Genomic DNA, 25,936 nt, shown 5'->3' with positions numbered 1-25,936 from the left:
GTCACTTCCTGGCCTCTCCTGATCCCTTCACTCCTGGAAAATTTACGTCTTCTGGAGAGATTTTTCTCTTTCTCTGCTTTCTGCCTGCTGTCTTTCCTTTTGTATGAGGACTGATGCTAATGTTGGCAGCAGGCGGCTGAGGCAGAGGTCTGTCTGTTTAGTAATCTTTGGAAAGTTTTGAAAATTCACAAAAACTTGCAGACATGTTAGACATAGGGCATGTGCTTAGCTGCCACTGGGGTCATTGCTCTGTGAACTTGCGTATCACTGCTGTCAGATGATGAGTACAGAAATCCTGAATTGTGAGAAGCAGAAGGAGCTGAACCTCTAATGCAGTCCATGCCCCATTAAAACCAGTAACAGCCTTCAGGACATAGCAGACATGGCTCCTGTTCCCTCCTAGTGATTGGGAACTGATTCCTGGCGCGCTGAGGACTGTCAATTCAGTGATACATAACTAGTGGCTGTAAACCAAGCACAGGTCATTAGCTATGACGACAGTTACTCTTTAGTTAAAATAACATTTTATACCTTGGACGTCATGACTTGTTTGTGATACAACTCTGGTGGCACTTATCCTCTATAGCATAAGTTTTAAACCAGTGATTTTCATAGTGTTCAGAATCGCCGTTGTGTATAATAGCCCTTTTGTTTTAGGGCAGGGTAAAATGTTAATCACTGCCACAAATGGTTTTCTTGCTTCTCAAAAAATACTTGAGCACAACATGTGAAGTAAATCAAATGTCTTGTTCAGAGCTCTCGTTCATCTCTATGGAACGCACACCGCATTCTATTTGAATGTAACAGTATAAATGAAATATGCCACGGCAGGATTCGCAGTGCACCTTGATAGGACAATAACGAAGAGGTAGTTGAATCTGAACTTGGCACGTGTGAGTATACTGTCCTGTGCTTGCTCAGAATTTATGTTAAAGAAACATTACTCCTTGTCCTTTTCAGTCTTCCGCTTTGTGGTCAAATTGTTTTGTAGCTTCTGAAAGCTTTGTCAAATGAGCTGAGTAAGATCTATGTGGCAGTAGCCAGTCATTTCTTAGAGAAAAGTTAAAGCAGCTCTTGGCTGTGTCCCTATTCCCACCCTTGGTTGTGTCCTCATCTGATTCCTTAGACTCGTTATTTCATTTTCCTGAGAAAGATGGACAAATCTAGCGGAAACAAAGTGACTTAATGTGAAACTTCGTTGAGCGGTGATTTGAGAAAACCTCACTTTCTCGAGTCCATTGGATGGATACTTAGCAAGCTGTCCTCAGTAATTGCTAATCTTGGTTGTCTCTCGGCATGATCGGAGACAGGGTTCAGGATCCCATAGGTAAGGTAGGCTGGGGTCCTGGTGAGGTCGTGGTGATCTGGAGACCTTGCTGTACTGGTGTGAAAATATGTTCAAGTGTGGAATGGATACTTGAGTCACAGCAGCATTGAGAAACTTGGGAAATGGGATGGAAAGTGGGTTTTACCCATCCTCCTGCCAATTTGAAAGCTATTTTCAACTTACGTATTCTTTTCTAGCCTCTGTATATATATGTTTTTATGCAGTTGTAATTATAGTTGTGAATAATTGTTTCCTGCTTTTTTTCACTTAATAAATATTATTATAAAGCCCTCATTACTTTTAATGGTTGCATGAAAAAGAAGGCTTATTTTAGAAAGTTACGTAATGCCACCCAGGATGCCCAACTGCTCCATTCCCAGCAGGGCCCTGTGCTTGGGGCACTTGGCGCCTCCTGCCCGTCTACACAAGTGCTCTAGACCCAGACCCCATCAAGTCTGCTGGGAAAGGTACTCCTCCCAGGGACAAAATGCCTGTGTGTTAAAAATTGCATACAATTTCAAAAGCCATGTGTGGACATTAAGAAGCCCTGTCCTAAGTCTTGAACTGAACATTGCATTTTAGAAAGTTAAATTAAACTGGATGTATATAACTGTAACATTAACAGTGTTAATGTGTTTCTCACTTTATTTTTTCACTCTCTTTTTTTTTCTCCTTTTCCTTTATATCTGTAATAGTGGCCCTAGATGATAACATGTATCAGTTTCTACTGCTGTCTAAAAAACTGCCCCCCCCAAGGCTTGGTGGCTTCAAACAGTGACTTGTTTCTCCTGGCTCTGTGAGTTGGATGGGTGGTTTGTCTTGGTCCTGTCTGGGTTTGCTCTTGGGGCCGCATTCAGCTGGTAGGATTGCTGGGCACTGGGATAGCCAGGATGGCAGGACCTTTCCTCCGTCTTTCATCTGGGGCTTTTTCAGGGCAAGACGATCTCAAGGCAACATTTAAAGAGGGTGGAGGTGGAAAGGTGTAAGATCCTTATGAGCTTGCCTGAGAAGTAGTGTGTACCGCCAGTGCAAATCAGATGTGAGGACTGAGGAACCAGAGGCCTCCTCCCACGGGGATGCACATGCTGGGGGCCAGTCAGTGGTCCTATTGCCGTCCTCCTCTGTGCTTAAGCAGATTCTAATCTGATGTGTAGTGATCTCTCAGGGAAAAATTTTTACTGTTGGAAGCAGATATTAGATTTATCGTCTAACTAAAAATATAGGTGTGTTTAAGAGGTACTCCAGGAGGACGACCCTAGACGCCTAAGCACTGTTGACAGTTTTCTTCTTGTGTTGACTCATTTTTCACCTCCTACCCCCTTGTACTATACGTTTTTATGGGCCCCAGGGACCACAGTGGTTTGATTCGATGGCCTTACCCTGTCTGTCTTCTCTTAATATATGTTGATTGTATCTTTTGTCTTTGGTTGTTGGAAAGCTCAGGCGTGTTGCTCCTTTGAGTTACTGTCTTATAGTTTGGCAGCTGCTCAGCCTACTCCATACAGATGACCCAGGTCTGTTTTGGTTTTCTTCAGTCAAGCATAAAATGGAAATGATACTAAAAATAGAAAAGAAACAGAAACTCCATGTCACTCACCCCTCTACCTGCTCATTGCTTATTACCCTCCTATATAGTTAGAACCCCTACATCGCAAAACCAGGGGAGACATGGATCTAAGGAGAATAAGGTGGAAAAAAAAACTTGTTTGGTCTTTTTTTTTTTTTTTTTTTTTGTCTTTTTGCCATTTCTTGGGCCACTCCTGCGGCATATGGAGGTTCCCAGGCTAAGGGTCTAATCAGAGCTGTAGCCACTGGCCTACGCCAGAGCCACAGCAACTCGGGATCCGAGCCAAGATATATTGGATTATGTACATAAGAAAAGTACAGGGAGTTCCCATTGTGGCTCAGTGGAAACAAATCTGACTAGCATCCATGAGGATGCAGGTTCGATCCCTGGCCTCGCTCAATGAGTTAAGGATCCAGCATTGATGTGAGCTGTGGTGTAGGCCACAGACACAGCTCGTATCTGGTATTGCTGTGGTTGTGGTGTAGACTGGCAGCTACAGCTCTGATTTGACCCCTAGCCTGGGAACCTCCACATGACCAACTAAAATGGAAAAAGTAATAAAAATCCTTAAGAAAAAAGAAAATCATTCCAGATTTCATCCTGTTTATTAGCAAGTACAGGCATAGTATATAAGGTTCTGACCTAGGTGCAGAAAGGCTACAAGTGGTTCTTTTTATAATAAAACAACTCACTAAAAGCTATTGTTTGAGGAGTTCCCATTGTGATTCAGAGGGTTAAGAACCCGACATAGTATCCATGAGGATATGGGTTTGATCCTTGGCCTTGCTCAGTGGGTTAAGGATCCGGCATTTGCCACAAGCTTCGGCGTAGGTTGCAAATGAGGCTTGGATTCCAAGTTACTGTGGCTGTGGTGTGTAGGCTGGCAGCTGCAGCTCCAATTTGACCACTAGCCTGGGAACTTCCATATGCTGTGGGTGGAGCCCTAAAAAGAAAGAAAATAAAAAGCTGTTAGAGGAATACCCAGTAGCACAGTGGGTTAAGAATCTGACTGCAGGACATGGGTCCCTCCGGAGGTGAGGGTTCAATCCTCGGCCCAGCACAGTGGGTTAAAGGATCTGGATTCTTTGCCTGACCTGGGAGCTTTCATATGCCATGGGTGCAGCCATTGGCAGGGGGGAAGCTGTTAGAACTATTGTAAATCAACATGTTTTACGTTTGGTTTAACTTCATTCGCTAGTTAATCTAGAATTGATTGAGTCATACAGCTCCTTGGGCAGGGGTGTCTTTAGGGTTAGGAACCTCACTTCTTTCTGGAAGACTATCAAATATATATCTAATTTTTTTAATATGTTTATTTTTACAAATGCAGCACTTGACTAATTATCTTCAGTATAAAACTGGATTCTGAATTCCTGTCATGGCTCAGCAGAAGCGAATCCAACTAGGAACCATGAGGTTGCGGGTTCAGTCCCTGGCCTCGCTCAGTGGGTTAAGGATCCAGCATTGCCGTGAGCTGTGGTGTAGATCACAGACACGGCTTGGATCCCACGTTGCTGTGGCTGTAGTGCAGGCTGACAGCTGTAGCTCCAATTAGACCCCTAGCCTGGGAACCTCCACATGCTGCTAGTGGGGCCCTTAAAAAAAAAAAAAAAGGCAATAAAATAAAACCAGATTCTCAAAGATACTGGTCAGCATGATTTAAAAGGCATTGCGGGAAAAAAATTCAAAAGGCATTAAGAAAATTTCTTTAAAAAATTATATAGCCAGAAAGTTTCTGAAATGGCTTCTATCTTAAAAAAAATTTGGGGAGTTCCCGTCGTGGCGCAGTCGTTAACGAATCCGACTAGGAACCATGAGGTTGCGGGTTCAGTCCCTGCCCTTGCTCAGTGGGTTAACGAATCGGCGTTGCCGTGAGCTGTGGTGTAGCTTGCAGACGCGGCTCGGATCCCACGTTGCTGCGGCTCTGATTCGACCCCTAGCCTGGGAACCTCCATATGCCGCGGGAGCGGCCCAAGAAATAGCAAAAAGACAAAAAAATAGAAAAATAAAAAATTAAAAAAAATTTGATTGGAAACCTAAGCTGTTGATGTATCTGACAAAACAGGCATTTGAAATACATGTTAATTAGACTGAATTAACATGCAGGTGCTTTGGCATCTTATAACTAGCAGTTTATAAGCTAAAGCAAAAGAATGACTCAGTTTTCTTTTCTCTAAACTAAACTCACAATTTCAGTACATTAAAGGTGCCATGGTGGAATTCTGAATTCTCTGCCAGTGTATGAAGTGGCAGGTGAATGGGTTACAGTGACGCCCATTCTTTCTCCCTTTCCTACCCATGCATTTTACCCCCTGTCATCTCAGGCCTTTGTGCTACCCCTCTAGCTGAGAACTTGAGTTTTGCATATCCTCTGCAAGTTTTGTTTGGTACTAAGCTTTTCTTCCTCTAGTTTTCACTCTTTCAATAATACCTGTGTATTGGTTTGTTCATTCATCCTTTCACTTAGTTGACATTTACTAAGTACCTATTAAGTGATTGGCAGTTGTGGGAAATGTATTGATGAGTAAGATTCCTTGTTCTCCATGAGGTTGTTATACAAATGGATCAGTAGGCTGTTTGCAAACTGGCTGTAAGACAAAGCAGGCTGGCCATCTAGATGGTCAGGTGGACACAGACTTAAGGAGTTGAAAAAGAAGCTCTTAGGGGTACATAGGAATGGAACTGGAAGCAACGCGTTGACCAGCCTCACGGGAGAGATGGCCTTACAGTAAGGCAGGGCGCAGAGCTGCAGATGGGCCAGTTGTTGGATCACGGAATCCCTTGTATATGATGGGAAGCGGGGGCTGGAGTGGATGGCTTGGGCCAGATCCTGGAGGCCCCTAAAGGCCAGGTGGTGGAGTTTAGGTTGGATGCTAGGTTTAGGAAGAGCAGTGAGGGATTCTAAAGAAGAGTAGAAGGATAGAGTGCTGTTACTATAGGTAGAGACACAGGAGGAAGAGCAGAAACTAGTGGGTTAGGTTTTGGACAAGTCGAGTTTGCATACCAAAGGGTCATTCATTCATAGAAGTAATTGGAAATTTTGGCTCAGAGCTTTAAAAAAAAAGGGGGGGCGGTTAGGGGAGTTCCCATCTTGGCTCAGTGGAAATGAATCCGATTAGGAACCCTGAGGTTGTGGGTTTGATCCCTGGCCTTGCTCAGTGGATTAAGGATCTGGTGTTGCCCTGAGCTATGGTGTAGGTTGCAGATGTGGCTTGGATCTGACATGGCTGTGGCTGTGGCTGGCAGCTGTAGCTCTGATTAGGCCCCTAGCCTGGGAACCTCCATATGCTGCAGGTGCAGCCCTAAAAATAAGGGGGGGGGGTTAAGGTACGGGTTTAGATTTGGGAGACCTACCTGCATGTATGGTATTTTGATGCTGATGGGGAAACACTGTTGGGTGAAGAGGGTTCTGGATGGCACTCTGGATTCCACTTGTAGGTAAGGAGTTATTGCAGGAGACAGGATGGAGTCAGAGGTCAGCAGAGGACCCAGCAGATGGAGTGAGAGGCAGCCGGGGGGTTATCAGTGTGCTGTTTCAGAGGACTGAGCAGGGTTGATCGTTTTGTTTTAGACAGTCACCTTACTGTCTTTGTTTGCCATCATTATGATACGTCAAGCCTGAAATTTTATTTTGCCTAAAGCTTTGGGACCGGCAGCTTTTGGGTTTAGATCAGTAGTGGTTCTTGATCCTCTGCATGTTGGTCACCAGCTTTATTTTTAAAGAGTACTGATGCTTGGGCCTCCTTTGCAGAATATAGTGTTGTTCAGAGAGTCTGATGTGATGGATCCGGGGTGGGAAAAGCTGCCGGGTGCTTCCAGTGTGCAGCAAGCAGAGCACCACTGGCCCAGACGGGGGCGATTTGCTTTCCCCACCTGTGCATTTGCTGCCTTGGCTGCCTCCTGTGGTTGCTTCAGGAGCCTCCAAGCTTGCCATCCAGAATGGTGGTAACTGTGTGCTCATGGGAAGCAAAACACTGATTCGTAACCTGCTCTGTCTTGTGTTCATAGGTAGTCGGGTATGTTAGTCATTCCAATGGCCTGAAGAGAGTTTGTGATATATTGTTAAGTTGATTATGAATTTTCAGAGAATTACAGCTCCTAAATGCTAAAGCAGCACATCATCACCTTCATCATCATTATTTTGGTGGAAAAAGATATTGCAGGTTTGTTACAATTCCTGATTGTACTGTAGATAGATGGAAATTCCACCTCACAGTTGAGAGCATCGAGTGCCGGGCACAGTAGTTAGCTAGCTGGCTGAATCAGATACTTCATGATTCTCTCGACTCTGATCTTCTTTCATGTGACTCTTGTTTCAAGTCCTGAGAAGAAGGGACAGTCCCTTCAGCGGCATGTGAAAGGAGCTGCATATGCCACTTCTGGAGCATGTCGTGATCGTGGCCAGCTTGATCTGGGATTAGGGCGTGGTGAGGATTTTATCATCAGGCGTTCTGTAGGGACGGACTGCTTAGTGCCCGTGGGTGAGTGTGAGGGCTGTGGGGGGAAAGTGCACTAACGGATGTTACTGTCTGCTGTGAACCAGGCTGCCAGAGCTGCTGAGGGAGAGAGCAGACAGAAGTTCTTCACCCAGGATATTAATGGCATGCTCTTAGAGTGAGTATCTTTTGTTTCTTTGTATCTGCTGTTACCCCGCCTGGGTTCATCAGGCCAGGCGAAACTGGAAGTACTATTGCACTACAAATGAGATTTAAAAAAAGAATCCCTGATGAGATTTTTAAAAATTGGTTTTTATTGTTGTTCTTTTACTCAAGGTCAGGGGTGGGGAACATCAAATGTTTGTCTCTAGGAAATGCTAGGCCCTGCTAATCTTAGGCAGCAGGCATTACTAGAACACAGTACACAATAGTCACGACATGCTGCGAGAGGGTTTTGTGCTGAGTGTGAGATGATGGGAGAGAGGAGCGGTTGCTTGCCGTCTCTGAGAAAGGGCCCAGCCGGCCTGGAGCGCCCTTCCTCCTGCCTGGCCATCCTCTCACTCGCACTTGGGCTCTCAGGGCCAGTGCTCATCTCCTGTAGCCCTTCTCCCAGTGTGTGACCTCTGAGACACACTGTATGAATTGGATTAAAAAGCAAACAACCCCACGCATATGCATCCAAACGTGATTCTTTGTATCATGTTTCTTCATGTAGCAGAGGAAGCTCATTGCTCAACAGCTGAGGATTTTGCACATGTAAGAACAGTTGTCAAGACCAAAGAATATTCTAGCAGTGGACCTTGCCTGGCCAGGAAGGGATTGGCCACTTGGGTCAGGAAGCCTGGGCTGTGGGGAGCACCTGAGGGTCAGCACCAATGAGAGCTTTGTTGCCTGGAGTGTGCAGATACCAAGCACTTGCAGGACTGAGGCCGCTCTCTGCTCATCTGGATGGGCGTGCTGGGGAGAGGCAGCTTTGCCTGACCAAGCGGTCGGGGCTAGGACTTGGAACTGGAGAAAAAGGAAACTGCTGGAAAGTACTTCCTGTCAACCCCAAGCAGCTTGATTGCTTTCCAGTTTGAAAGCTCTGTTTTCTTTATGAGACTGAGAACTTCGGAGCTTGTTCTCTCGGGCTCTCTTTTCTTTTTTACCTTTTTGGCCACTCCTGCGGCATATGGAGTTCCTGGGCCAGGGGTCAGATCCACACCGCAGGTGGGGCAGCACCAGATTCTTAACCCACTGTGCTGGCCTGGGCATTGAACCTGTGTCCCCGCACTCCAGAAATGCCACTGATCCTGTCGTGCCATAGCAGGAACTCCTTTTTTGGGAGGGAGGGCAGGGCTCTGTTTTTCTTGACTACCTTTGACTTGGTCTTGTCTTTGACCTGAGAGCCTTGACCCACTTACCTGGCCAAGTTCATCAGGTTTGGTCACTGCCAGAGGTCTGTTGTGCTGGCTGCTCAGTTACCCTGTGTGATGGGCGAGATAAGGTCTGGCCTGCTCTTGGCTTCCCCCTCTCCCTTCCGTGCCAGAGCGAACTGCTGACGAGAGGAGCCACAGTGAGTAACTCTGCTCTGTTCTTCAGCATAGAGGCGCAGACCCGGGAGCTGAGCAGCCAGACCCGTTCCGGGGTGTATGCCTACCTTGCTTCCTTCCTGCCCTGCAGCAAGGATACCCTGGTCAAACGCGCACGAAAACTTCACCTCTGTGAACAGGTGGGTGGCTTTTTGCAGTGGAGCCCCTGGCTTCGAGGCCCGGCAGAGAGGGTGACGGAATCTTCATAGGTGCCACGTCTGCTGCTGCCCTGGCTCTGTGCGATTATTCCTGTAGTCTGTGCAGCGTAGGAAGTGATGCGTGAACCAGCGTATGATGTGTCCTGCTTTCCACAGGGGGGGCGTCTGAAGGAGCCTCTCCAGAAACTTAAGGAAGCCATTGGCAGGGCGATGCCAGAGCAGATGGCCAAGTACCAGGAGGAATGCCAGGCGCACACGCAAGCCAAGGTGGCTAAGTAAGTGGGTCCCATCTTCAGCCTTCTTACCTCCTTTACTCAGAAGCCCGGGGATGCAGGAGGCGGGAGGCGCTGGGCAGGAGGAAGCAGTTCCCTGAGGACCTTAGGGTCCTGCATGATTCTCTGCTCTTCAGGATGCTGGAAGAGGAGAAAGACAAGGAGCAGAGAGAACGGGTCTGTTCTGATGACGAAGAAGATGAAGAAAAGGGGGGCAGGAGGATAATGGGACCTCGGAAGAAATTCCAGTGGAATGAGGAAATCAGGTGTGCCCCAACGGGGACCTTGCCTCTGGGGAGGGTTTGTGGGGCTGCTGTCTGAGCATGTTGCCGTGTTTCTGATGAAGGTTAGAATCATTTACTTTAAGTGGGGCTGCTGAAAGCACGTGTTTGAAACCTGGAAGAAGCATTTGGAGTAGTTTAAGATTCTGACTTCTGCCCACTTCTCAGGGAGCTGCTCTGTCAGGTGGTGAAGATCAAACTGGAGAGCTCTGACCTGGAGAGGAGCAAGGCCCAGCCCTGGGAGGACCACGTGAAGGCGTTTCTGGATGCTGAGGTCAAACCCCTCTGGCCCAAAGGCTGGATGCAGGCCAGGTGAGGGCCCACGAGTAGCCGGTACGGTCAGTGTGAGCATAGAGTGGACTGTTGTCATGGTACAGAGATGTTCGCGTGCTGCTTTTGTGCCAAGCCCCAGAGCCCCTCCCTTGGGGTCACTGGCTAGTAGACTCAGTGTGATCTCACCTGAGTGACCGGGGCTTCTCCGTCTCCCTACGGGAGGGGAGTTATCTTTGGGGTTTTGACTTTGTCATTCTTTATCCTGCTTCAGCTCCAGCTTGGCTGTGTGCTTATACCACCTCAATCTGCCCTCTCCTGCTCCTACTAGAAGCTGAGAGACAGATTCATGTTGGGATTTTGGAGTGTTCTGAACAGGATTCTTTTTTGTAGGTGGCAGGGCTGACTGTTTTTTTCTTTGTTTTTTTTTTTTTTTTTTGGTCTTTTTGCCATTTCTTGGGCTGCTCCTGCGGCGTGTGGAGGTTCCCAGGCTAGGGGTCCAATCGGAGCTGTAGCCACTGGCCTACACCAGAGCCACAGCAACTCAGGATCCGAGCCGAGTCTGCAACCTACACCACAGCTCACGGCAATGCCGGATCGTTAACCCACTGAGCAAGGGCAGGGACCGAACCCGCAGCCTCATGGTTCCTAGTCGGATTCGTTAACCACTGCATCACGAACTCCAGGGCTGACTGTTTTGTGGAGTTAGGTGTCAGGCTTTTCTTATAGGCTACATTTGTGTTAAGTAGTTTCCCATTAATGGGACTACATCTACAATACACAGAGAAAGTTACCTGGGACTAGTGTTCTTAAAAAAAAAAAAAACAACTCTGTGTGTGTGTGTGTGTGTGTGTGGTAAAATACACTTAATGTAAACTTTTGCATCTAAGTGCACACTTCAGTGATACTAAATACATTCACATTGTTGTTGGGCAGCCGTCACCTCCAGCCATCTCCGTAACTCTGCACCTGTGAAACGCAGTGCCCATTAAACACGGACTCGTACTTCCCTCCCTTCAGACGTTGGCCGTCACCGTTCCACTGTCTGGTGGTTTTGACTGCTTTGAGTACTTGATAAATGTGCAGTCATACAGTGTGTTTGTCGTTGTGTCTGGTTTACTAACTGAGCATGACGTTTCAAGGTTCCTCCATGGTGTAGCGTGTATCGGAATTTATTCCATTGTATGCATGTACCGCATTTAGCTTATCTGTTCATCTCTTGATGATATTTGTGTTGCTTCCGTATTTAAGCTATTGTGACTAATGCTGCTATGAACATGGGCATACAAATATCTCTTAAAGACTCTGCTTTCAGTTCTTTTACTTACATACCCATATACCCAGAGCTGGAATTATATGGTGATTCTGTGTTTAATTTTTTTAGAAGACCCCACAGTGTTTTTCATAGCAGCTATTTTCTTTTTACATTCTCACCAGCAGTGCACAGGGTTCCGATTTCTCCACCTACTCACCAGCACTTGTTTTCTGGTGGTTTGGTTTGGTTTGGTTTGGGGTTTTTTGGGTTTTTTTTTTTTTTTTTTCTGGTAGTGGCCATCCTAATGGATATGAGGTGGTGTCTCATTGTAGTTTCAGTTTCCATTTCATTAATAATTAGTGTTGTCGAGCACCTTTTCATGTATTTAATGGCCATTTATGTATCTTTGGAGAACTGTCCTATGCTCGTTTTTTAATGGGTTTGCTGTTTTTCAGTTTTAGGAGTTCACTAAAACTTACCAGATATGTAATTTCCAAATATTTTCCCCTGTTCTGGTTCCTTAAGTTGAGAAGTTTGGTTGTTGATGTAAGACCCTCCTTTTGTTTATCCCTGCAGCATAATGGAGTTCCCAGGCCAGGGATCAGATTGGAGCCGCAGTTGCAGCCTACACCACACTTGCAGCAACACCATATCCTTTAAGCCACTGTGCCGGGCCAGGGATGGAGCCTGCATCCTAGCACTGTAGAGATGCTGCTGATCCCATTGTGCTATGTGGGAACTCCCTTTCTTGTTTCTTAATGTAAAGCATTTACTTTATTTTATTTATTTATTTATTTATGCGTGCCATTTCTTGGGCTACTCCTGTGGCATATGGAGGTTCCCAGGCTAGGGGTCTAATTGGAGCTGAAGCCACCAGCCTACGCCAGAGCCACAGCAATGCGGGATCCAAGCCACGTATGCAACCTATACCCCAGCTCACGGCAACTCTGGATCCTTAACCCACTGGGCAAGGCCAGGGACTGAACCCGCAACCTCATGGTTCCTAGTCTGATTTGTTCACCACTGAGCCACCAAGGGAACTCCAATGTAAAGCATTTATAGCTATAAATTTTCTCCCTTACCACCACTTTTCACCACAAACCATAGATTTTAGTAGGTTGTTTTTTCATTTTCATTTATCTTCTAAGTATTTTTTCTTTTCTGTTCTTTTTTTTTTTTTTTTTTTTTTTTTTTTTTGGTCTTTTTAGGGCCGTACCTGTGGCAAATGGAGGTTTCCAGGCTAGGGATCCAGTTGGAGCTACAACTGCTGGCCTGTACCACAGCCACAGCAATGCCAGATCTGAGCCACGTCTGTGACCTGCACCACAGCTCACGGCAACACTGGATTCTTAACCCACTGAGTGAGGCCAGGGATTGAACCTGTGTCCTCATGGATACTAGTCAGATTCATTTCCGCTAAGCCACGATGGGAACTCCTATCTTTTAAGTATTTTTTAATTTCCCTTGTGATTTCTTCTTTGAGCCATTATTTGTTTAAAAGTTGTTTTTATTTATTTATTTTAAACTTTTTTTTTTTTTTGCCTTTTTAGGGCCGCACCTGTGGCTGAGGGAGGTTCCCAGGCTAGGGGTCTAATCGGAGCTGCAGCCGCTGGCCTACATCACAGCCACAGCAGTGCCAGATCCTTAACCCACTGAGCAAGGCCAGGGATTGAACCCACAACTTCATGGTTCCTAGTCAGATTTATTTCCACCATGCCACAACAATGGGAACTCCTAAAAGCTGTTTTTTGCCTAGTAGATCTGACACTTGTTTTTTTTCCAACCATTTTGTTAGTTTTCCTTTTGTTATTTATTGCTAACTTCATCCCATTGTGGTCAGAAAAGATACTTTGTATTATATCTATCTTTTAAAAAATCTACCAGAGAGTTTGTTTTGGGGCTGACAAACTGTCTACTTCAAGAATGTCCCATGTGGACTTGAAAAGTGTGTTCTCTTGTTGGGTGGTATGCTCTGTATCTATCTCCTAGGTCTAGTTAGTTTACTGTGTTAAGTCCTCTATTTCTTTATTTCTGTCTGCTTGTTTGTCCAGTTTTGTGAGGGGGTAGTGAAGGCTGCGACCTTTATTATAAAACTGTTTTTTTTTCCTTTCAGTTCTATCAATTTTTGTTTCTTTCTTTTTTTTTTTTTTTTTGGCCAAGCCTGTGGCATGTGGAAGTTCCCAGGCCAGGGATAGAACCCATGCCGCAGCAGTGACAATGCCGAGTCCTTAACTGCTATGCCAGCAGGCAACTCCAACAGTTGCCTTTCTTGATTTAAAGTCTGTTTTGTCAGATATTAATATAGCCGCCTCTCCTCTCTTGGTTATTATTTGCATGGAGCATCTTTTCCCATCCTTTGACTTTCAACCTGTTCTTGTCTTTGAATCTTATAGGCAGCATATAGTTAAATCATGTGCTTTTTATCCATTTTGCTGATCTGATTGGAGTGTTGACTCATTTACATTTAAAGTAATTACTGATAAGGAGGGACTTGCTTTTGTAAGTTCATTAACACAGAAAAATTCTGCTCCCTTACAGCTCTAATAGTGTCAATAAAATACATTTTTATACATTGTGTGCCCCAAAAGATAAACCAATAATTTTTAAATGCCTCTTAAATTATGTGGAAAATAAGATTTGAAGTTAAAAACTAAAGTAATACTAACTTTTAAACTAATTTTCTTCATTTATTCATTTACTCATTTTGCTTTTTAAGGCCCAATCATGGGCATATGGAAGTTCCCAGGCTAGGGGTTGAATCTGAGCTGCAGCTGCCAGCCATAGCCACAGCCACACGGGATCTGAGCCACATAGGCAACCTACACCATAGCTCACAGCAATGCCGGATCCTTAACCCACTGACTGAGACCAGGGATCAAACCTGAATCCTTATGGATACTAGTTGGGGTCGTTACTGCTGAGCCACAACGGGAACTCCCTAATTTTCTTCTTTAAATATTTTTAGTCTCATGTAGAAAAGTGTGGTTACAAACTATTGTTATAATAACACTTTTATAAAGGTTATATATTTACCTTTTTGAGATCTTTATTTGTGTGTATGCCTTTTTTTTTTTTTTTTAAGGTCTTTATTTTTTAGGGCCATGCCACCTGTGGCATGTGGAGGTTCCCAGACTAGGGGTTGAATTGGAACTCTAGTCACCAGCCTATGCCACAGCTACAGCAATGCCAGAACCCAGCTGTGTCTGCAACCTACACCATAGTTCACAGCAATGCCAGATCCTTAACCTACTGAGCGAGGCCAGGGATCCAGTCTGCGTCGTCATGGATGCTGGTCAGATTGGTTTCCACTGAGCCATGACAGGAATTTCTGTGCATATGCCTTTGAGGTGCTGTCTGTTGTCTTTTGATTTTGTCTTCAGGACCCTTGAGCATTTCTTACAGGATAGGTTTTTTGATCACAAACTCCTTCAACTTTTATCTCTCTGGGAATGTCTTTAATTTCTCTCCTACTCTTGAAGGTCACTTTTGTCAGATAGAGGATTTTGTCTTCCTTCCCCTCTTTCCCTTCCTCCCCTCCTTCTGCTGTTCCTTGGCATATGGAAGTTCTCAGGCCAGAGTTCCAAGCCACGGCTCTAACCTATGCCACAGTTGTGGCAACACTGGATCCTTTAACTCATTGTGCCTGGCTGGGGGTTGAACCCATGCCTTCCACAGCAACCTGAGCCACTGCAGTTGGATCCTTAACCCAGCATGCCATAGCGGGTTCTCTGACATTTTACTGCTTTGAGTATATCAGATGCCCACGATCTTTGGGCCTCCAAAGTTTCTGATGAGAAATCTGCTGATAGTTTTATTGAGAATCCTTTGTGTGTGATGTTCAGCTCTCTCTCAATGCTTTCAATAATTTCTCATTGCCTCTGGCTTTTGAAAGTTTGATTATCATGTATTTTGGCATGGGTCTCTCTCTGAGTTCATCTTGGAGTTCTTTGCACTTCCTGGGTGTTCGTATTCTGTAAATTTATTATTTATTTTCACATTTGGAAAGTTTTTAGCCATTGTTTCTTCTGTTCTCTGTGCCTTTATTACTCATCCTTCTGGGAGGTCAACACTGTATGTTTGTGTGCTTGTGTGTGTGTGTGTGTGCGCGCGCGCGCACGTTCCTACTTAATGATGTCCCATAGGTCCCTTAGACTCTGTTCACTTTTCTTTAGTCTTCCTGTTCCTCAGACTGGAGGATTTTCATTGTCCTGTTTCAGGTTCACTTTGTTTTTCTACCTGCTGAAATCTACCTTTGAATCCCTCCAATGAATGTTTCACCTCAGTTGTACTTTTCAGCCCCAGATTTCTCTTTGGTTTCTTTTTAGGCTCTCTCTCTCTTCATTGATATTTCCATTTTATTCATAATAATTTTTTTTTCTTGACTTACTCCACATCTTCCTTCAGTTCTTTGAGCATCTTTAGGACAGTTGTTTTTGGAGTTCCTGCTGTGGTGCCATGGAATTGGTGGCATCTTGGGAACACTGGGATGCAGGTTTGATCCCTGGCCTGGCACAGTGGGGTTAGGGACCCTGGCGTTGCAGCACCCAAAGCTTACTTAGGTCACAACTGTGGCTCAGATCTGATCCCTGGCCCAGGGACTCCATATGCCATGGGGTGCCCTCCACCCCCAAAAAAACAGTTACTTTTGTCCAGTCTATCTGCCATTTGATCTTTTTCAGGGACAGTTTCTGTTGATTTGTTTTTTCCCTCTGAATGGGCCATACTTTACTTTTTCTTTGCGTACCTTGTGATTTATTTTTTTGAACATTGAAGTTTTGTCTGATACTCCCCATGTGTGCAGTTTTTTAAAATGTTCTAGTCCTTTTTTTGGCCATACCCATGGCATGTGGAAGTCCCTGGGCTATGGATCGAATCCAAGCCGCAGCTGTGACTCACACCACAGTGGCAGTCACTTCAGCCAGAGGGCAGGGGCTGCAGCAGTCCAGTCAGGGAGGAGCAGTAACAATGGCAGCAGTCTCTCTGCACCTCCCAGCTCTGTGATTGGCAGCATCCATCAGCCTTAGGAGCCCAGATCCTTCATCTTTGGAAGACAGGGTCCTTTCTGCCCACACTGGTTCCTACAAATTGTGCGCAGGCTGCTCCAGGAACACCTGCACAGTTGCCAGCCACTGGGTGGGCGGGTGGGCAGCTGCTACCATGCTGAGAGCTGAAATTGACAAAAATTAATCATAGTTTACTCATCTAACCCTTCCCCTGGAAGTTGTAAGCCTTGAAGCTCTGGAGTTATAGAATAGTTCCATCAGATGGATTCTGCCAGTGTAGTTGTCGTCCGGGGGAGAGACCATTCCTGAAGTCTCCTGCTTGCCCACGTTCCCAAGATCCTCCCTGTGGAGCTTGTGCTCTTGGTTGGACAGGCCTTTTCTTATTTCAGGATCCCTTTAAATAGAATTACTTTTCTCCACTGGGAACTATATTTAGTCACTTATGATGGAGCATGATAATGTGAGAAAAAAGAATGTATACATGTATGTGTGACTGGGTCACCTTGCTGTACAGTGGAAAATCGACAACACTGTAAACCAGCTATAATGAAAAAAATAACAGTAATTGTTTTTAAAAAAGACTTACTTTTCTTATCCTATAGATGAGACTCCTGAGGATAGGTAGGAAAGGCCTAGAGAAACTTCTGTTGCGTTTCTCTTGGAAAAGATGTGTCAAGGGTTCCTTTATGCTTTTACTCCTGGGGAGGATGAGAATAGGGAAAGTGCTCCTGCCTTTAGGGGAACAATCACCACGAGAGGTTTGGGGGCAGAGCCATAGCTTTTTCTAGTGACTCCTGGGTCCTTGGCTTTTGGGTGGCTGGCTCAGTTCCTTTAGGCCCTCTTACCAGCTGCTCAGGGAGTGACAGCCAGGGAGGCAGGAAGGCTCTGGAAGCAGAGTCTCCTTTCAGGGGCTCGTGCAAACAGTGTTCTCTGTTTGTTCCAGGACTCTGTTTAAGGAGAGCAGACGAGGCCATGGGCACCTGACGTCAATCTTGTGAGTGTCTCTGATTTCACTTGTCAGGACTCCTGGCATTTCTGTCTGCTTCGTGGGTCTCCTCTGAACCTTTCCTGTGTTCATTCCTTTGAACAGGGCCAAGAAGAAAGTAATGGCCTCTTCCAAAATGAAGGTGAAGGTGAGTCAGCCTGCCCAGGTCACATGCCATCTGTTCTCACCTCTGCAGCCGTGTTCCTGGCAGCTCATTCTGCTTCTCTGGTTGGGGGGCAGCTTTTCAGGATGAGGTTATACCAAGAGGCAGCCTGGTCCACAGGCAGGGCCTGAGCTTGGCAGGGCTGAGACCTGAGCTGGGCTACTGGTGCCCTCCAGCCTCAGTTCTAGGAAACAGTACCCACCTGGCCAGTTCCAGGGTTGTTGTGGGGTTAAATGAGGTCAACTCCTGAGGAGAGATGAGCCCCGGCCGATGGGAGAGTCTTGTCATAACCTCTGATGGAAGAGCACCCTCCTGGCAGAGCACAGGTGAGCCTGGAGCTGCACACAGCAGTGCTGGAGGCTTTGCCCAGTTGACTGGCAGGCATGGAGAGGAAGGCGGAGGTTGGAGACTAGAGACCATGAAATGACTTAGATGTTGCAGAGATCTCCCAATGTAGTAAAAATGGCCGTTTCGCCACAATTGTTGCCGGTTCCTGAAGCTTCGTGGTGCCCTTCACCATCCCTGAACAGTCCAAGGGAGCGAACCCTGCAGATCAGTGACTCCTAAGTGCTTCTGAGCTCCTCCAGGTCCTCCAGTGAGTTTTAGGACTCACTGCCCTATGCGCTCAGGAGGCGGTGGGATGACGGACAGACCCCTGCCCCAAGTGCTGAGCTCGGCCGAGGGCTGGCAGGTAGAGTGTCTGCTGCAGTGGTGCTGCTTCAGAAACAGCGAGTTTGCTGTGGGGTGTGTGTGCAAGCCTGGTGTGTGCAGAGGGTGGTGGAGTGGCTGTTTCCGTTCTGGGGACGCTGCTGCTTTGTCTTGTGTTCTCAGGCTTGTGTCCTTTCAGCAGGGCCGGTGTTGGCATCTTTGGTCGTTTCTAAACATCAGCCTTTCTGCTTGCCTTTAGGAATCATCTACTAAGCCTGATAGAAAAGTTTCTGGCCCATCAGGCCAGATTGGCAGCCCCCTTGCTTTGCCTTCAGATCACCTGGGCGGAGGCCTGAGCACTGGGGCCGCAAACAGGGAGCTCTCGTCCCAGGCCTCTGGCAGCCTTGCTAATCCTGCTCCTATCGACCTGGAGGACTCGCTGGATGGCGACCTGATCCGTAGTTCAGCCTCTTCGTTAGAGGCTGTGTCCAAGGAACTGGCTGCCCTGAACAGCAGAGCCAGCGGGAGCTCTGAATTCACGTCGCCTGCGCCCTTGAAAGCCTCCGCGGAGAAAGCCACAGGTGTTTTATGTACAGAAGAAAAAAGGAATTTTACGAAGCCCAGTCCTTCTGCCCCACCCCCCTCCAGCTCTCTGCAGTCACCCCTCAATTTTCTGGCTGAACAGGCTTTGGCACTGGGGCAGCCCTCTCAGGAGAAAAAGGCAGAGACTTCTGGCTACAAAGAGCTGTCCTGTCAGGCCACCCTCAGCAAGGGCCTGCCAGAAGTACACCCGTCCAAAGCAAAGCACCACAGTTTGCCACGGACATCTCACGCCCCCCAGGCAGCAGCTCCCGTGCCCGGCCCCCAGGTCAGAGTCTTTCATGCAGGCACTCAGCAGCAGAAGAGCTTCAACCCCCCAACTCCACTCGTCAGTAGGCTTCAGGGCCCAAAGCCTGCCTCCCCGCAGTGTCACCGTTCTCTCCTCCAGCTCGTCAAGACAGCTACCAAAGGCCAGAGCTTCCATCCCTCCACGCCAGCCTCTTCAGGAGGCACCCCGGCCGCCAGCAGCAGCTCTCATAAGACCCCGGCCTCATCCTCCACTGCCCTGAGCCATCCTGCAAAGCAACACTCAGCCAGCTCTTCAGGGCCCTCTTACAAGAATAGCCCCTTTGCCAGCTCTGTCTCCAAACATGGGGTTTCTTCTGGCAGCTCTTCCTCTGGAGGAACACCAGTCCAAAGCCCTCCTTCCGGGAGCCTGCTCCCTGGGGGGCAGCCTCCCTCCACAGGACCGACTGCCAGTCGACCCGTCCCGGGCTCGGCAGGGAAAAAACCGCCTGTTTCCCAGAAGCTGACCCTGGTGGCCCCACCCGGTGGTCCAAATGGAGATTCTGGTGGTGGGACCCAGGGAGTGGCGAAGTTGCTGACCTCCTCCCTGAAGCCCAGCGCAGTGAGCGGCGTCACGTCGTCTACCTCCTTGCCAGTGAGTGTCCTGACACGGAGCCCGCTTCGCGGGCCTGTGGACCCGGCCACTCTCCTGCCCTGGGCAGGGAGTGGGGTCTGACCCTGATGGTCAGGTAGGAAGAGAGCCCGGGACTCGGAAGGAGGACTTCAGTTTTTGGGTGGGGCAGGACTCCCAGGAGAGCCTGAAACTCTCCTTGGGGGGGACGAGCAGAGGCACTGGTCAGCACCATGTCCACAAGGAGCCTGGGGATCTGGGTGGCCAAGAGTGAGCCGCCTTTCACAGCCTCCTATGTATCCATCTCTCCAAGCAGGAAGGGAGCCTGATACTGTCTCTCAGATCATTCGTTGCTCATGTAGAAGTGTCCATGCCCCAGGAACGTCAGTACCTTTTTTTTTTTTTTTTTTTTTGGTCTTTTTAGGACCACACCTGCGGCATATCGAAGTTCCCAGGCTAGGGGTCAAATCGAAGCTACGCCTGCTGGCCTTACACCACAGCCACAGCAAGGCTGGACCTGAGCCATATCTGTGACCTACATACACTACAGCTCACAGCAACGCCAGATCCTTAACCCACTGAGCGAGGCAAGGGATCGAACCCACATTCTTACATATACTAGTCAGGTTCATTTATCACTGAGCCATGACAGAAACTCTCTGCCTTCTAAGAGTGATTTTCTTGATTGGGTTTGAGAAGGCTCTGCAGGTCAGACAAAGGCGACTTGACAGGATCCCATGGTTAATGAGACGTGCCTGTGGGTGATTACAGGAAGTTTGGATGCAGACTAGGGCTTTTTTCCTTCCGTTTTTCCGTGTGTAATAGACAACTGTGTGATTGCAAAGGACACAGCTATAAAAAAAGTACGTTCACAGAGCTTCACTTGCCTCTGCCCTGCTCCTGCAGTCCCTAGAACTGTGTTCCTTAGTTTCCGAGGTTTCTTTCTAAAAGCAAGGATTAATAAATACAGACGTGGGTGCGTGTGTGTATTTTAGGTATCTGAGTGTCCACACGCACATATACCGGTACACCTGAAGACGTGGGTTTCTCTGTATGATATTCTTCCCTTTCTTTCCTGCACACAGAAGGCATATTCAATACCCACTTTTTTTTTTTTTTTGTCTTTTTGCTATTTCTTGGGCCGCTTCCGCGGCATATGGAGGTTCCTAGACCAGGGGTCAAATCGGAGCTGTAGCCTCTGGCCTACCCCAGAGCCACAGCAACGCGGGATCCGAGCCGCGTCTGCAACCTACACCACAGCTCACAGCAACGCCGGATCATCAACCCACTGAGCAAGGGCAGGGACTGAGCCCGCAACCCCATGGTTCCTAGTCTGATTCGTTAACGACTGCGCCACGACGGGAACTCCAATACCTGCTTTTTAAAATGAACTCTAGGAGATCCCTGGTGGCTCAGTGGGTTAAGGTTCTGGCCCTGTCACTGTTGTGGTGTGGGTTTGCTCCCTGGCCCAAGAACTTTCACATGCCATGGACACGGCCAAAAAAAGAGTTACAGTGCACTCTGTTTTGGGAGCCATTCTGTGCCAGCTCACAGAACTGTTCTGCTTCCTTGGGGGCCGCAGTGGAGCTGAAGTACATGGGCGTGTCCCCAGGGTTCTGCCGGCTTGGTCTGTGAGTGAGCTGTGGATAGGGCCGGAGCTCTGACTCCTTTGTGTGCTTTCTCCCCAGAAAGGAACTAGTGGGGCTGTGATGCTGACCAGCTCCTCACCCTTAAACCTGCTGTCTTCATCCTACAAGACAGGAAGCCCAAAGCTGCCTGGGGCCTTGAACTCAAACACCCTGGGGATCATCTCCCAGCTTCCCCTCCACGTGATCTCCTTTAGTGCTGAGTCCTCTGCGAAAGCAGGGGTCTCCAAGGATGCCATCGTCACAGGCCCTGCCCCTGGGACGTTCCACCATGGCCTTGGCCACAGTAAGTGTGTCTCTCTCCTTCCCTCCCACCTGCGGTCAGAGGGTGCCCCAGTGTCTCTGTGTGACTGACGAGTCTCTTGTCATGTGTTGGGTTCCTGTGTCTGTCTGGTGTGTGACCCGGGGACCAAGCCGAGCCCCACCCTGGGGTTTCACCCAGAACCGGTGCCGTAGGTCTGGGGCTCTGGAGCGCTGAGGCTGCTTTTCCCCTCCCGTCTTCAATGTGTGTGCTCTGTTCTCTTCCTCCTGTTTCCTCCCAGGTCTCCTGGCTGGCTTGCACTCCAGCCCGCCCCGCGCAGCGCCTCTCCCACACGCTGCCGTGTCCACCCACATTCCGCAGAGCCTGCCAGGTAATTGCCAGGTGGTCAGAGTGCCACGTGCCCTGGGCCATTCCCCTCCTCCATCGGAGGCCTTGTCTGCTGCTGAGGATGTGTCTGCACCTCGTCGTCACCGTGTCATCTCAGTTTGTCCTCTGAGGCTCTGTGGGTACTCAGGGAGAAGGACACAGGGCCCTCCTGCCACTTTGACACTTCCTGGGTCAGCATTACCCCCTGTGATCACGGAAAAGTGGGGGCCTATGTGGGAAGGAGTTCCCAACCCTTGGCTCAGTATTTCCTCTTGATTGAAGAAAAACTAGAAGGGTGATGGTGCTGACTTCTTGAGGGGTGGTTGGGGCACCAGCTCGGTTTTAGCGAATGGGCAAGTCCAAGTGGCAGCAAAAGGTGTTGTGGCAAGGTTCCAGGAGGGACACTGCCCCGACATCCACGTGCGTCCAGGAGAGGCGTGGCTTAGCTTCAGTCCAGATATAAGCGCAAGGACTAGGGGCACAACAGGCTGAGGCAGTGCTTCCTTGCTCCTCTCCCCAGAGCAGTGGCTTTCAGAAGGGGACTGCCTCTGAGCCCTAGGTTTATAGCTGTGAGAAGCAGGCACAGATACCGTGGGCTGTGGACTAAGTGATTTCCCCACCCTGTCCTGGGACCATGGCTCTTAGGTCCAGGTAATGCAGGGCTGCTGCCAGCCTTCCTGCTGCTCTTCCTCCTCCAGACCTGCTCCAGAAACTACCAGGGGCTACATTGGTCAGGGGAGCCATGCCCCATGAAGCCGAGCCTGGGAAGCCTATTGGCCTGGTCCCCAGTAGACAAAGGCTGGGCAGCTGCCTAGCTGGGCCTGCTTGGAACTTACCACACTGAGGGTTTTGGCTCTGCACCTGCCTCCACATTTGCTGTGGGTCCCTGGCCCCGAGTGCTAAGGCTGAGGCATTTGTCATGAGTGCTAGAGGCCATCTGGGTGCACGAGTGGACTGTAAATCCCCAAGATGGAAATGTTCCTTCTTCAGAGAAAGAAAACGGGGCTTCGGCCTGTATCGGCAGTTGCTTCCTTTTCCCCTGGAGAAGCAGTCAAAGGCAGACTTACCCCACAAGCTGGTGGGGGGCACAGAGCCATCAGGCCAGACCTTGGAGCTTTCGAATGAGGTGGCACTGCTTCTGTGCTTTCAGGAACATTCTTTCAAACAGAAAATAATCAGAGCCATGGGATACATGACCGTTGATCTGTGGCATCTTTCAGCAAAAAAAGGGGAAAGCATTCCCCCCCCCCCTTTTTGGTCTTTTTAGGGCCTTACTGGCAGCATATGCAAATTCCTGGCTGGGCTAGAGGTCGAATCCTAGCTGCAGCTGCCAAGACTATGCCATAGTAACAGCAACGCCAGATCCGAGCTGCGTCTGTGACCTGTACTGCAGCTCACGGCAATGCCAGATCCTTAACACACTGAGCAAGGCCAGGGATCGAACCTGAGTCCTCATGGATACAAGTCAGGTTCATTACCGCTGAGCCACCACAGGAACTCCGAGCATTTTCTTACTGTATCATTTCCTTCCAGTCCTCTGGGTATCAAAAGGCTATCAAAAGCGTCTCGGCCAAGATGGGCTATTTGAATGTTCTCCTTTAGGCCCTTTGTGTTGTAGGATTACAGAGTGGTTGTCAGTGAACAGCTCTCTGCTCGGTTTAGCTATGATTTGTGTCTACTTGGCTTTGTTTCCTGTGCAGACTCAGGGTGATTGTGCCTTTGGGCGTGTCCGTATAGGACCTAAGGGTCTTGTGACAGTGCGGATGCCTGCTTTGCACCTCAGGCCTCTCCTTGGAGTCCAGCTCTGCCCCGGGATGGTGGCTGTAGCTGAGAACCCCCGAGTGGCCCAAGGAGGTGCCCAGCAGAGCTGAGGTTCTGGGGATGCGCTGAGCCAGCAGCTGCTCTCAGTGCCCAGCGTGTTTCTGGCTTTAGAACTCTCGCTTTCGGGGGCTTTTGCTGTTTAAGAAGTAATCCCCTTGAACTTTGGTTATTGCTACCTCTAGGGAATCAGAGGTCCTGAAAGTGCTGTTTTTGCTTACTTTTTTCCAGATGCTTCTCAGCTTCATGGGAAAGGGCCCACTGTACCACGGAAATTGTGACTTTGAGAGGAAAGGCTGGAAGTTGGAGTGGGTCTCAGAAGGCGGATGATAACTGTGCTCTTTCTGCTATTGGTTTTCTCCTGGAGAAGGCGTGAGTGCTAAGTAGAGCATCTCTTGGCACGTGTGATGTGCCTTCAGTTAGGGGAGCAGCTCCGTGCTTCTCCGGAGGCCCTGACCGGCCTGGTGCTCCGGGCCCCGAGGCTCTGTCGTGGACAGTCGTCCGGGGGGCGGCACGAGGTGGGGGGTGCTGGGTGGTGTTTGCAGCAGGTGGCACCCCCATACTTCAGATCCCCCTGCCCCTCACCCTGGTCAGAGTACCTCATGGCACCCTACTGGTCGGGGGCTCCTTCTGGCCATAGTGGGCTCCCGGGATGGTCGTGGTGTCCGTCCATCCTCAGGCTCTGTGCTCAACAGGACAAACCTGGCCACCACCACAGCTGGCAGGGTGTGCTCACCGTGGGGGTCAGTCTCCACCGAACCTGACAATGAAGCTCTTTTTAGAGACAAGACCTTTGTAGATTTAACAATTGTGGTAGGATTTTTAAAGACACTTATTTTTGGCTCACTTTTCATCCTTCCCATTAAATGCATTGGATAGAATGGACTGTTCTTCGCACGTCCCGTTGTTCCTAGAAAGACATAATTCCAGTGCCTTTATGGGGGAGCAGAATCAGACACACGTCCACTCAGCCCTCTGAGTGGATCTCAGATGAAGACCTTTTTTAAAGCTATGTCTGTATTTAAGACCTAGCCAGTTTTATTTAATGGAGTTTTTATGATTGCACATCATGATCTGGGCCGTCTTGATCTGAAGGTCATCTGGGCCCCGCAATCCCAGGTCCCTGTTTAGCCAGGGCCACCGCTTTGTTTTTTTTGCCAGAGTTCATGCAGGTGGACTGCAGAGCCCCAAAGCCCTTCTCGGTCTCTTCGAGGGCCGAGGTTGTGAGGGGTTCCAAGTCGCAGGTAGACATTCCAATTTTATTTAGAAACCATTCTCAGGCAGAGCTGCGGGATCGGGCTCTGTGAAGCATCTGCCGTGTAGAGCCAGGCCTGGAGGTCCTGGCTCTCAGGCAGCAGGGCTATGCATCGACTTAAGGGTGACGTGCCGACGAGCTTGGAGAACGCGTCATAGACGGACTGGGACACTTACCCCGAAGCTCCAGTCATCACGCTGTTCCCACTCACCCAGTGGCTGCTTCACAAGGATTTTAGGGCACTCGCCTGTCCTGTGAAGTCTGGACTGCTCCAGCTCAGTGATTGCAGATGTGTTGAGAGTCAGCTGCTTCCTCAGAATGTACGTCTGTGTGGAGACACAGGCAGTTCTTTGGGTTCCTGACTCCCAGGGGACAGTGCTCAGTAGCTCACGGTTCACATGGAGGTTGCCCGGTTTCCAGGGGAGCAAGACCTCTGCCAGCCTAGTCAGCCCGGCCTTTGCTTGAGCTTCTTTTTTTACATAAAAACCAACTCGTGTTTCACACTGGGCTTAAGCGGATTCCTTATTTCCTGATTATATATATTTTTTGCAGCTTGGGTTTCCAGTTTGTTTACAGAGTAGTCTTAGGTAGTAGCGAAAGAGCCAAAGAAGAGATTTGTATTGCTGAGCTCAGAGCCGCGCAGAGGCCGTCCGTGAACACTGAGCAGTGGGAACTCGGTGGGCGCCTGTGCCCAGGAACACCCAGGTTCCCTTCCCTGCGTTGTGCCCGCCTCCCCATAGACCACTGAGGGTGCAGCTGGAGCAGGACACCCCTCATTCCTAGGAATCTAGTGATGCCTCTTGCCTCAGGGAAATGTTTCTTTGATGGGGGTTTATGAGGTTTCTTTTCCTTGTTGATGCTTTATTTGTGGTAACGAAAGAGTGCGTGACTTCAGGAGCCAGCAGGGCAGGTCTGCGGGCAGCACGGGCTCACCCGGCCCCGGCACTGCAGGGCTTTCCTTGCCAGCGTTTCTTGGGTGTGAAAGGGCTGTGGCTTTTTTGCAGCGACTGTGTTGGTGTTGGGGGGTGGGGTGTGGAAATTGTTAATCTTGTATAAAGCAACTCAATAAATTGTTTCAAGATTTCCAAAACATCCTTTCTCATTCACTTTTTTCTTTTTTTTTTCTTTTTTTGTTTCTTTTTTAGGGCCTACCCTGCTGTAAATGGAAGTTCCCAGGCTAGGGGTCCAGTTGGAGCT

The 25,936-nt window shown here is 48.6% G+C and overlaps 1 protein-coding gene across 2 annotated transcripts in view; it reads left to right on the top strand.

Moving 5' to 3' along the window:
• UBN1 (ubinuclein 1) overlaps positions 1 to 25,829 on the top strand; it is a 42,943-nt gene extending 17,114 nt beyond the window's left edge. The window contains exons 8-18 of one of the 2 annotated variants that reach the window (XM_003124638.7): positions 7,438 to 7,508; positions 8,912 to 9,041; positions 9,216 to 9,334; positions 9,469 to 9,597; positions 9,781 to 9,924; positions 17,084 to 17,134; positions 17,231 to 17,273; positions 18,196 to 19,416; positions 21,081 to 21,324; positions 21,581 to 21,670; positions 23,716 to 25,829. In XM_003124638.7, coding sequence (XP_003124686.5) covers positions 7,438 to 7,508; positions 8,912 to 9,041; positions 9,216 to 9,334; positions 9,469 to 9,597; positions 9,781 to 9,924; positions 17,084 to 17,134; positions 17,231 to 17,273; positions 18,196 to 19,416; positions 21,081 to 21,324; positions 21,581 to 21,670; positions 23,716 to 23,765 — 2,292 coding nt within the window. In that variant the 3' untranslated portion in view covers positions 23,766 to 25,829. The remainder of the gene's footprint in view (positions 1 to 7,437; positions 7,509 to 8,911; positions 9,042 to 9,215; positions 9,335 to 9,468; positions 9,598 to 9,780; positions 9,925 to 17,083; positions 17,135 to 17,230; positions 17,274 to 18,195; positions 19,417 to 21,080; positions 21,325 to 21,580; positions 21,671 to 23,715) is intronic. The other variant, XM_005662154.4, reaches the window with a different exon arrangement.
• The last annotated feature ends 107 nt before the right edge of the window (positions 25,830 to 25,936 follow it).

This window comes from Sus scrofa, chromosome 3 (assembly GCF_054392235.1).
Source record: "Sus scrofa isolate SSC_HxYL_T2T_F1_AM1 chromosome 3, Sscrofa_HxYL_maternal_Yorkshire_Landrace_v2.0, whole genome shotgun sequence".
Taxonomy (NCBI): Eukaryota; Metazoa; Chordata; class Mammalia; order Artiodactyla; family Suidae; genus Sus; species Sus scrofa.
This window is presented reverse-complemented; position numbering and strand designations above follow the sequence as displayed.